This window comes from Haliaeetus albicilla, chromosome 26, assembly GCF_947461875.1.
Source record: "Haliaeetus albicilla chromosome 26, bHalAlb1.1, whole genome shotgun sequence".
Classification (NCBI taxonomy): domain Eukaryota; kingdom Metazoa; phylum Chordata; class Aves; order Accipitriformes; family Accipitridae; genus Haliaeetus; species Haliaeetus albicilla.
The window spans coordinates 23,005,889-23,017,907 of NC_091508.1; the positions used below are offsets into that span (position 1 = coordinate 23,005,889).

Sequence of the window (12,019 nt, forward strand, 5' to 3'; positions counted from 1 at the left end):
GGGGGCGCCGCCGCCGCGGGTGCGAGCGGCGCCCGGTGGCTCTGCCGCCGGTGAGCGGCCCGGGCGGGGCGGGGCGGCCCCTGGCGGCCCCTGGCGGGCAGGAAGCAGAAGGGCTGACCCCGGCCGTCATGTGACCGGGATGCGGAAGCTCTCCGCAGGAAGGGGGGGGCTGCTTCCGGCATTGGCCGGGCTGGGGCGCGGAGGCAGTGCCGGCCGCACCGAGCGCTGAGGCCGGGCTTGTATCCCGCTATGCGAGAGACTCTGAGGCCCGCAGGTGAGACGCGGCCCGCTCGTGGCCCGCGGGAGGCCGCGCCGCCGCCGGGCCTGGCTCCGCGGGCCCGCTCTGGGGCGGGACGGCGAGCGAGGCCCGTCCCTCTCCCCGCCGCGCCGGGGGGGGTGGGCTCCCGCGCCGCTTGCCGGCCGGAGCGGCCCTCGCCGGCAGACGGCGGAGCCGCGGGTGGGCGGTCGGCAGGCGGGTGCTGGACCCGGCCCCGGCCCGCTCCAGGCAGCGCCGCTGGGCGGGTCCGCCCGACGCTCGGCCGCGGGGGGCGCCGTTGCCGGGGCCGGGCCGGGCCGAGCCTGCGGCCGCGGTCTGCGGCGCCTTCCGGAGAGGGCCCCGCCGGTGCGCTCGCGGCAGCGGGTGCTGTAGCGTTCGAGGTGCTGCTGTGGCAGGTGTAAGAGATTAATTTCTTCGGAAGCTCTGCGTGCGGCGAACTGAGGGAACTGCCCACTAGTGCTTCTTGAAGTAATTTTATTTTTAAGCAGCTGACGTGTGCCTTGTGTGTCTCGCTCGGTGTTGCAGCATGGAGGCTAATTATTTTTTTTATTACGGGAAGTAGAAAGATTTTGCTTTTTATGAGCTAGGGATAAAGAAAATGCAGAAACAGAACAGGTAGTAAAAGCAGGAAGTGAAACCTCTTTGGAAAAACAAAGTTTTCTTGACGTGTGTGGCTTTATTAGTAGAAGATATTTTACTTCTGTTTTGATGGCTTTGGTTTTCATGAGAACTTAAAATACACAAAAGTCTGCTCCTGCCTGGAATTGTTTCTGTAGTGGTATGCCGAGCCCTTGCTGAAAGATGGCAGTTTAGACTAGCAGTAATTATGTAAGGTCTCTAGACATGTCGCTCTTAAATTTCAGCTGAACATATCCTGAAGGCTTATATTTTTTTGTAGGCAAGTATTGAAAAATATAGTCTAAAATCTGAGAATATTCTGAAAGGAGGTGAAGAACTGCATCTGCATAATAAAAAAAGATTTTTTTTTTTTTTTAAATGTAGGTATTATGTAATGTACACTAAGTGTAAGATGACTGTTTGAAATACTGAAATAACGTTGTCAAGTTGTTTTAAGCAAAGTGGTAGGAAAAATTAACAATTGAACTGACAGGCATAGTATTCTGTTGCTCTCTGGGAAAACATCAGTAGCTGACTTGGTCTCCTGAAGTGGATTGGTTGTATGGGTACATAGCAGGACTGATGCTTTGAGGAAAAAAACTGAGGGGTGCTGAAGACAGTAGATTTAGAGGTGGTCTTCTGCTATTATGTAGGTGACAACTTGAAGATCATCAGCTGAACTGCAAGCTTTTCAGAGATTCCTTTTCCAAGGAAGTAATTTAAAAATCTGCTGTTTCTAATAGTCCATTGGGTTTACTAAATAAAATTCTGAATGTTCAGACTTCTGAACGTTCATACAGATTGTTCTGAGACCAGCTAAAAGTAGTTATAAATGTAGTAGTGTTCAATCCAAATTCCACATTTACACTTGAGGTATGACAGTTTGGTAATTCACATCTGGTGAGTTGATGACTGTCCCGAGACTTTTTATTTCACTTGAAAGGTGGAGAAATGGTCTTATTTTCTGTTTTGCACTTTCACGTGAAATTCCCATATACTTTTGTGAATACATCTCAAGAAGCTTGTTCGAGGATATCAATAATCATTTTTAGCTTGTCAAATACTTAAAGCAAGCTATGAGGGCTGAAGTTGAGGACTCTCTGAGGAGTAATGCTTTGTGATAAAAAGGGCTTTTCTGTTTCTTAACACTGTTAGTCAAAGCACTTGAAAGTAGTTGTGTGCTAGATTTGCAAGTTTTAGTCTGTTTCCTCAGTTGATGCATCCTGGTTACTGTTTCAGCAGAATGTAACAGCTCACCCCTGATTCATGTGAGGCAGTCTTTGTAGGAAAACTGCCTTGTGCCACCAAGTGGTTTTAAAAAAAAGATTAAAATTATGACTGATTCTCATCTTAAATCTGAGGATTTCAAGGTGGTTGATAAACACCTGTTAACCAGTTGTTTCAACCATTAAAACAGTAACGATTTATGAAAACGTAAAAGTGAACGTGACTGTATACAGCACAGTTATGGTGCTCAACTACAAAATTTTTTGTAATTTGACTGTCCCCCAATGGGAGCTTTATCCAGTCCTTTCAGTTCCTCCTCCTACCCAGCATTGGAAATTAGTGTAAGACTTGAAGAAGGAAGGAAACTGTTCAAAAAAGGTACCTTTTTTCTTTTGACTGTGTTGCTGTGATTATTTATGTTTACACATGGGTTTCATAAATAGCAGGTTATTCTTCCCAGTCTGTTTTCTTCATAGACCTTCATAAGAGAGTCGGATTGATACCATACTTCTAGTGAAAAATTAAAAGGAAATTTGAAAGCATAATATTCACAGGTCTGCAGAAGATGCCAGTTTCAAAGTTTACAAGGAGTTTGGGCCTGTATTTATTGAAAAGTCTTGATGGCTTTCTGACTCCCATGCTCTCTCTTCTATAGAAAACCTATCCAACTTTATGTAAGATAACAGAAGTCTGTGTTCACCTGTGCTCCATATGCTTGTCATCCTTCTCTAGCTCTGAAACTTTCGAGACGGAACACTGAGGTTTTTGGGGAGTGGGGGAGAGTTGTCAAGAATATGAGTTGGAAAACAGATCAGAATGGTAAGGAAGGGATTATGCAGCCATGAGCTGTTGATTAAACATTGAGTGATTTACATAATCACTCCTGTGTAGTCTGCCTTTTGTAAGCAAGCACTGCTGCTTTTTCTGCACTTAGTAGTCATACATTTGTGCCAATGTGCCAGCATTTTAACACAGTACACTAAATGAACAGTTTTCTTTTGATGGTTACATAACTGTACGGAAAGTACTATGGTTATTGTACAGGCTCTCTGTAGCAGGGATTCATAATCATATTTTCTAGATTCTGTATTCCATGGACGTACTTTCATTTTGGAGTCCTCCAACTGTTTGTAATGCAAATTCTATTTTTGCACTGTATTAACAAAGTGCTTTAAACTCTGTATGTATACACTTATCTCCTAATTTACTAAGTATTCTCTCTCAGATCTGCAGCCCCATCTATTAAAACTTTGACAGAACTTTGGAGAAACAGAACTTGACAGAGGAAGACTGCTTGCTATTCTATGGCTCTTCTGGAATTCCATTGTATTCAATTTATGCATTATCAAATTGAAAAATTGCATGAGTTTAACTTATTCAGGCAGCTAATGTTGGTCTTTCATAGTTGCATTTAAATTTCTGTCATTATTTCTAATGATAATAACATGCAAATTTGTCTCAAATTCAATTTAAAATTTAAAGTAGACATTTTAGAGAATTGTATTACTGCTTAAAAGACTTAACATTGTAGTAAGACATATGGATCCTGTGGGAATGCAAACATTAAAATCTGTGAGCTCTTACCTGAGCTTCTAGCATATAATTGTTGCATTGTTACATATATACAAGGTACACACAGAAAAAATTCTGTACAGCAGAGGTATCACTTTCCTGATTAACATTTTAAGTTCTGTAAGGTTTTTCTTTAAGTAAGGAATGTTATAATAACATCTGAAAAAGCTCAGAATTAAAAGATTGGATTATAGTCCTACAACTGTACAAGATGTTGCTATTCCACCTTTCAGTTAATAAAATGACAGGGAAATACCACTAGAAGAGTCATAAGCCTCATTCTCTGTAGGTTCTGTCTATGCAGTCTTTGTCATTGTATGAATCAATATGTTGGCTTTTGAAAACTTCATTTAAAGTGGAGTATTTCATAAGAGTACAATCAGTCTTTATTGGGGGATCAATGAGATGATTTTGTTGGCAGTTGAAATGCAGAATCTTTCATGTACTGTTATAAACTCTGGGACATCGTGGAGTTATAACTCTACTGCTATAATTTCATCAAATAACTGGTTTTGTTATCCTAAACTCAGGCTTGAAATGCTTAATCTATCTCAACTGGGTAACATGCTGTTTGTAGCTCCTGCTATCGTTGCCGAGTCCTCTTGGACAGAAAAAACACAACTAAATGTGCTGACATAGCAATCTGTGGCCTCAGTACAACTTTCGGAAAAGAGAGTAATGTGGTGGGGTGGGAGAAATAGAAGCATAGCAGTAACATAGGTTCCAGAAAATGTTGGGTTGAGTTCCGTATGAGTCTGCTTAGGTGTTACTTGTTAAAGAAAAAAGAAAAAGTGTAGAAGGAAATGGAAAGATCAATACTTTACTAAGCAGAATTTCTGTTGTTTTTGTTTTTTTTCTGTTTTGTTTTTTTTTTGTTTTGTTTTTTTTCTTGCAGCACAACACTAAATTTGTAATGAAATGGAGTCTGGGTCAAGCTCTTTTCGAGTGGAATTTCCAGATTTTTCTAGCACCATTTTGCAGAAGTTAAACCAGCAGCGCCAGCAAGGACAATTATGTGATGTGTCCATTGTAGTTCAGGGCCACCTCTTCAGAGCCCATAAAGCTGTTCTTGCAGCTAGTTCACCTTACTTCTGTGATCAGGTTCTCCTAAAAAACAGCAGGCGTATAGTCCTGCCTGATGTGATGAATCCAAGAGTATTTGAAAACATTCTTCTGTCTACCTATACAGGTCGGCTGGTAATGCCTGCTCCAGAAATTGTTAGTTATTTGACAGCAGCAAGTTTCCTTCAGATGTGGCATGTAGTGGATAAATGCACTGAAGTGCTAGAGGGGAACCCAACAGTTCTGTGTCAGAAGATGAATCATGGCAGTGATCATCAGTCCCCGAGCAGTAGTAGTTACAATGGCCTTGTTGAAACCTTTGAACTTGGCTCTGGAGGACAGACGGAATTCCACAAAGTGCAGGAACTAAGGGATGGCGAAAATGAAGAAGAGAGCTCTAAAGATGAGCTGTCATGTCAGCTGACTGAACATGAGTACCTTCCCAGTAATTCTTCAACAGAACATGATAGACTTAGCACTGGAATGACAAGTCAGGATGGCGAAGAAGGAACTAGTGATAGTGCAGAGTATCAGTATACCAGACCTATGTATAGCAAACCCAGCATCATGTCTCACAAGCGGTGGATCCATGTGAAACCAGAAAGATTTGAACAAGACTGTGAAGGTGTGGATAATCCTTATGATGAGCACCAAGTTTCTGAATCCATGAATGCTATTCAGGCCGATCATTCAATCCAGTCTTCGGGTGTTGAAGACTTTCATATAGGTGACAAAAAGATGGAAGCAGAATTTGATGAACAGGCAGATGAAAGTAATTATGATGAACAAGTTGACTTCTATGGCTCTTCTATGGAAGAATTTTCTGGTGAAAGGGCAGATGGAAATTTAAGTGCCCACAGACAGGATCTTATGATTGCAGCAGGCTATGGTGAAGGCATTGAAATGGCTACAGGAATTAAAGAAGAAACATCCCTCACTGGATTCTCACATGCTGATAAGCTGTATCCTTGTCAGTGTGGAAAAAGCTTTACACACAAAAGTCAGAGAGATCGGCATATGAGTATGCACCTTGGTCTTCGACCTTATGGCTGTGGTGTCTGTGGTAAGAAATTCAAAATGAAACACCATCTTGTAGGCCATATGAAAATTCATACAGGCATAAAACCATACGAGTGTAACATCTGTGGGAAAAGATTTATGTGGCGGGACAGTTTTCATCGGCATGTGACCTCTTGTACCAAGTCATATCAAGCTTCTAAAGCTGAGCAGAGTACTACTGAGATGAACTAAGACTTTAGTGCTTACATTTGTTTAGTAGAGTAAGCAAAATAAACTAATTATGCAAATAATGTCTGGTACTTGCTATTGTAAATTCTCAAAAAAACAAGTTCTAATGATTATGCTGGTATAAGCAGACCAAACTTTTATTTTCCACAGTATTACTCCAGGTGTTCAATGTGTGAAGTGCAAATGGTTAATCTGAAAGGTGCTTGCAAAATGAGGTCTGTAAGGTCTTTGTGACATTGATTGTAATCACAGCAGTATTTAGAAGCCCTGTTGTTTTTCTAAGTCTTCTAAACTCACAGTAAAACCCAGTTCTAAATTGACCCAAATCCTTCAAATACATAGATGAAGCAGGAATTCAAGTAGCCCTACTTAGTGGAAAAGAGAACTAGGATGACTAAACCAGGTTATATGATTCACATTTTAATGAAAAAAAATTAGAATTCCACCTCAAACTGGAGACGGCCAACATACTTAACATGCATCATTAGATAGTGTACATCATTAAATAGCCTTTGCTGTATTGCTTAATGAAAGGCTGTGTTAAAGATGGTTTGGCTTTCCTTTATCTGTCTTCCATTTTTTTATCCATCTTTACTAAAACAAATGTCTAATTTTGTGCTGATTTCTATTTAGAATCTGTAAAGCACTTAAATATAGTTGAGCACTATATAAACTTCAATCTGTATTAAGTATAATTTGTCTTTGCTCCTCTAGGGTCTAATGCTGTATGAGTCTTGGCTTGACTTGATTTTGATTGCTACATCGTGAGAGCTTCTAGAAGTGTCTGTAATAAGTATAGCTTGTCAAAAAAAAAAAAAAGAAAGAAGATGTAACATTTGGAACTTACCCAAACCAATCAAACATTTAAACTGTAGTTTTCTGTTCAGATTTTTGTGGCTTACTACAGTAGCAAGTACCAAACTCTGTGGATTCATGAATTGACTTTTTATTGGTACAAAAACTTCTTTGAGAACTTCTATATAGTTTTAGAAACCTGTTTTAGGAAAATTTAGTCATTGATAGGTATTTATACTTTTAATTCTTTACTCTTTGAATAGTAAGAACTATAATACAGATTCTTGGTACTGAACTACTGTGACTGGTTACATGTGATCACAAGCAGCCAGAGTTGTTTACCTCCTCAAACAAAGTTGCTTGTGGAAAAAAAGTAGAAAGTATGGTATTTGGATCTGTTAATGGTACTGCAGAACATGGTACCATGCTCACATCCGAAGTCTGGATTTTTACTGGGAAAGTGGCACTTCTGCTTCTTTAGGGTGAGGATCTATATGCTGGGCTCTCATTCTTAGAGATAGATGGAGGAGTGTTTGTAGTTCTGAGAGATGCTGCCAGCTCTGCAGGTAGAGTGAATGCATCAATTGTAAAGGTGGCAACAGGATTTTGGGGTTGAAAGCTTAATGCAGTCTGATGCAAAAGCAATTAACCCTTCTTTGTAGTTTACTGAAACATATTATAAAAAAGGAAAGAGCCTTTAGAGCATACAAAGACTGTAATAGAAAGGGGTGATGTCCAAGTACAGTGCTGGTAACATGGGGGAAAAAGTTAACCAGCATCGAAGGCCTAAGCCTCTCTGCCCCCAATTTATGTTTTAGATACTGCAATATGCAGGATAATGTACTTAAACAGATGACCCTGTATGGTGACATTACAAGGAAAAACACACAAAGATAATTACTACTAAGATGCTTTTTTGAACTCCCTGTTACAAATTGTCTTAAGATACAGCCGAACTGTATCCTGAACATGAATGTCTGGTACAAGCGGGGGGTTTACTACTCAGTGGGCTGTAATTACTGTAACTTCTTTTCTGGCATTCTACTTACAAACTTTAATTTTTTTAAGAGGCTCTTAATTCTTAATCTTCTAATGCTTCAGATATTTTTCATATGGAATTTTGTTAAAACAGATATTCCCAAATATGATGAACCCATTGCTGGCAATGGGCATGAATGGTCAGCACCACAGAGTTCCTATTCTTAGCACTTAATTGAACTCTACAATATACCATGGTGGCCATATATAACCCTTGTAATCAAGGTAACTAAACAGGGATTTGCTCACTAACACTGTAACCTGCTTAATGTATAGAAGCACTTTGTATTTAAAAAAAAAAAAAAACAAACCGTAAAACTTTATAAGTATGTTTTTTAAACTTAGAAATTATATTCCCTTTATGGTTTGTTTCCACACTGCTAACACTGTCTTTTTTAATATTAAAAAAAAAATAAATTATAATGCTTGCCTGTTTACATGAGTGTAGAGAAAAGGGTTCTTGCACTCAGTGGCCCTATTTTTCCATTCTCCAAGGCCTTACTACATACAGGGTGTCATTTCTGCAAGTACCATCATCACATTTGAGGGAAGGTATTCTCATACTCATTTCAAAGGTGATCTTGTATATTACATTAGTTCTCAACCCCTTTCAAATTGTCACTTCAGTGTTGCATAAAAAGGTTAAGGGTGCCTCTTCCCATTTAACCATAAAAAAGGCTGGTCAGAAACACCAGGCTGAAAACCATGGTCAAGCAAGAAATTATTTGTTAAACCCAGACCATCCTACAGAGCTGCCAGCAAAACTGTTTCTTTTACCAGCTTGGAATGACTTTTATATGGGACATTTCAAAGTTGAACATTACTCATATTTGCAGTTAGATTACTTTGAAATAAAGCTTTAAAATAAAATGTACTGCGAGAGACACTTTAAAGGTTTTATAACAGGTCCAGTAGATCATATTATAGAACCATGTCCTTTTTTAATGACTTAGCATGAATAGTAACTTTTTAATACTTGCCTATTACTGTTTTACCCCATATTATGACATTGTCTTGAAAGTCCAACAAAAGTTGCTCCACTGATTTTGTAGTGCTTGGCATTCTGATATTAATTTACACGAAACCAATTGATTGCAGGAAAATACTGATATGATTGTCATGAGATCTAGTTGAGAGGATCGATGATTTGAGGGAAGCTTGAGATACATGTCTATAATCCTTACTTTTGCTTATCGCAGGCAAAACAGTTGACTTGTGGTGGTTTTCCTCAGTTTAATTTATTGCCCTTTGACAAACTGCTAATCGCCGATTCAGGTATTGGGGGGAAAAAAGGTAACAAAAAATTACTTAAACACTTAAGGAAACATCTTTCCTCCCCCTTCCTCAGTCTCAACTTAAGCCTAACACCTTTCCTCCCTGCTTCTGTTTTCCTTGTTTTCACCGAGAGTTGCACTCAGCCTATGCCAATTCTTTTAGTGAGGTGACAGATCACACAGGAGTTTGGGCTCATAATGCATACTGGCTTGTCTGACGCTCTTCATTTCTTAGTGGGTGTCCTCTGCTGCTCTGGGCTGGTCAGTGTCACTGTTCATGGTGATGCTGGGCCATAGTCCCTTCAGGGATGTGCCTGTTCCAGCTTGCGTCTCCTATGGGCCTCGGTTACTTCAGAGGTGTACCTGCTCTGGCATGGCTTAGCTATAGGCCAAAGTCCCCTCAGAAGTGAATCCTCTCAGGCACGTAGTGAGTCCTTCTGTGGGTATGTCTCTATAAATGTTCTCAGTGTCTTCTCCATGTGTTGTCCCAAGAGCAGCTCTTCAGTTTCTCTGCATGTGTTTCCAAATGTGTTTCCCCAGGAGTATCTTCTTATGTGTCTCCGTGTACCTCTTGCTAGCAGCTGCCACTCTTTCTTAGAGTATGTTTAAGCAGAGGCGCTGTGTGAACCTCTGGTTGAAGTTTGGGCATGCAGTGGATTGTTTACATCCGCTTCAGTGCAGGCTAGAACCTCTTTTGACTAGCACAGGTTGCAGTTCGCAACCTCTTGCCACATGTCACCTTTGCAGCCCCCTACTACTAAAACCCTGCAATTTATGGCCAATACAGATGTACATAGTAAATCAAGATATGCGATGCAGCTTCTGTCAGGCTCTTAATCTTTGCTAATGAAGTGGTCTTGTTCAAGATACAAGAAATTATTTCTTGTTTGTGGGGAGGAGGGAAGCAATCCTTATATATATATAATATGAATGCATATGTGTATAATGAATTTCATTAATCTTCCCTTAAGCTTCATCACCTTTAATGATATGGCTTAGAAACATCTGTGCATTTTTATATTGCTCGCTGTTGGCTGTAGTAAAGTGAATGTCTTCTGAAAACCAGAATCATTGTACACACAGGAGGCTTTCAGAATTTCCTGCTACTGTGAAGCCATTCATTGTCCAATCAGTGGTAAGAACACTTAATGATACTACAGCTAAGTTTTTCATTCCATTTTGAATCTAAGATGTTAATTACCATGGAATCTGTGTAACTACCATTCTGAAAAATTCAACTATTAGCAGGGTTATATGTCTGCTTAGGTGCGTATCTGACCCTCTTGAGGGAGAAGGTTCCTGTTTCACACACCACTGTTGGGGTTTTTTGTTGTTTTGGTTTTTAAAGCATTACCTTATTTGTTTTATGGGTGAGCAGGTAGACTCTAGAAGGTACTGTCAGTACAATTTTTGGTCTTAGCTTTTTTTCATCTGAGGCGTTTCTGGGGTTGAGTAACTTTGTCCTGTATCGAAAGCAAGGCAGATGATCAAAGGCTAATGTACTGGGTTTCTCATTAATAAAAAGAATATTTGATGTCCCTGTGTTACTGAGGCAGAAAGAAGGGAGGCACGTCAGGTCTTGTAATCCCAACACTTTGGTGCCAGAAAGGTGACCTGTCTCTGAATTATGAGAGCCTACAGCAGTGTATTGAGTATTTTGCTTTAACAGAATTAGAACCTTTCTCAAAACAACAAAGGAAAGTTGTTGTTTGGTTGTTTGTTTTTTTTTTAATCATTTAAATGCTTCATTGGATAGCTAGGCTTGTTTAGCTATAAGCTGTAAACTGGCAGTGCCCTAGGGAAAGATGCTGGAAAACAAAATGGTATATTTTTAATGTGATTAAATTGTAAGTTCTGATTTTTGCTTGAAGCCTGTGTCTGTTGATTGCTGCTCCTTTTTTTTATTATTCATGGGATTCCATATTTCTTCCAGAAATGTAACTGTTTATGCAAGTCAAGTGAATCTTCCTTAATGAGCTATAAGTTTTTATTCTAAACAAGTCATTTATAGTAAATTTGCATATCTTGATATTTTGTGAGATGTTATGCCTGTATTGCAGAGGTTGGATAGTTTTGTCTATAAATATTGCTGTCCTAATTGTACAGCATGGTTTTAATTTAATGTTACTGTTCAATATTTTCTTCTTATAGAAGAGTCCCATGCCCCTTTTTTGTATAACATGTTTTAATAAATGTTATCTGTCAACTTTGTAAATGTTTTCTTAAGCTTGAATGAAAGGAATGCATGTCTAGTACTAGTATTTAATATTTCACTTTTGCCAAAACGATAAGTGCTCAAACAAGTACAAATCCAAAAGTTGTTGATATATAACTTTATTAAATATATAAAGAAAAAGTGTATCTAGTAATGTGTCTTCTTGAAATATTGAGAACATGCCAGCCTAGCCTAAGAAAACACTAAACTAAAAAGTGATTTTTTTATAACACAGTAAGTTGATGAATTTGTGGAATTGGGCCCATTCCTTTGGTGCTTAGGTAATTGGTTCCCATGTTAGTCCAAATTTATCAAACAGGAGTTACTATAACAGTTTTTTGCAGAATGGTCATCTCTGGAGTTACAATACAGAATGTACAGGCTGATAGGAAAATTCCAGAACACTCGCTTCATAGTAGCAGCAACTGCATGCCCAAAAAGCCTACAGGTAAATTTGAAGGAGGTACAGATAACGTGTAGATTTTTTTTCTTGTCCAAGTATGAAAAATTTCATACTGCGAAAAAGTATTAAAGATTAAGTTTCCATTATCTTCCTGTGTGAATTCCTCCTCTCCCTGACCAAATTTAGGTACTTGAATGGAATGACTTACTTTGCCCAGCATCCATCTATTAGTCCTCATGGAACTGTCATAGCTGATGCTTCTTACTCAGCAGCTTAATGCTTGCTATCTA

The 12,019-nt window shown here is 39.5% G+C and overlaps 2 protein-coding genes across 3 annotated transcripts in view; both read left to right on the forward strand.

Annotated features, from left to right (window-relative positions):
- The first annotated feature begins 142 nt into the window (after positions 1 to 142).
- On the forward strand, positions 143 to 11,470 carry ZBTB43 (zinc finger and BTB domain containing 43). 2 transcript variants are annotated; one of them, XM_069771481.1, is made up of 2 exons: positions 143 to 274; positions 4,590 to 11,470. In XM_069771481.1, the coding sequence occupies exon 2, from the start codon at positions 4,613 to 4,615 to the stop codon at positions 6,005 to 6,007; it is 1,395 nt and encodes a 464-aa protein (XP_069627582.1). In that variant the 5' UTR covers positions 143 to 274; positions 4,590 to 4,612; the 3' UTR covers positions 6,008 to 11,470. The 2 variants fall into 2 exon arrangements, with proteins under 2 accessions (XP_069627582.1, XP_009921348.1); XM_009923046.2 differs by lacking the exon at positions 143 to 274 and adding an exon at positions 555 to 2,941.
- Positions 203 to 12,019, forward strand: part of ZBTB34 (zinc finger and BTB domain containing 34) — a 29,252-nt gene continuing 17,435 nt past the window's right edge. The window contains exon 1 of the mRNA XM_069771480.1: positions 203 to 274. The gene's annotated coding sequence lies outside the window, so the exon portion shown is untranslated. The remainder of the gene's footprint in view (positions 275 to 12,019) is intronic.

Coding starts and splice junctions, on each gene's coding strand:
- ZBTB43 (XM_069771481.1), top strand. CDS start 4,613: ATGGAGTCTGGGTCAAGCTCTTTTCGAGTGGAATTTCCAGATTTTTCT.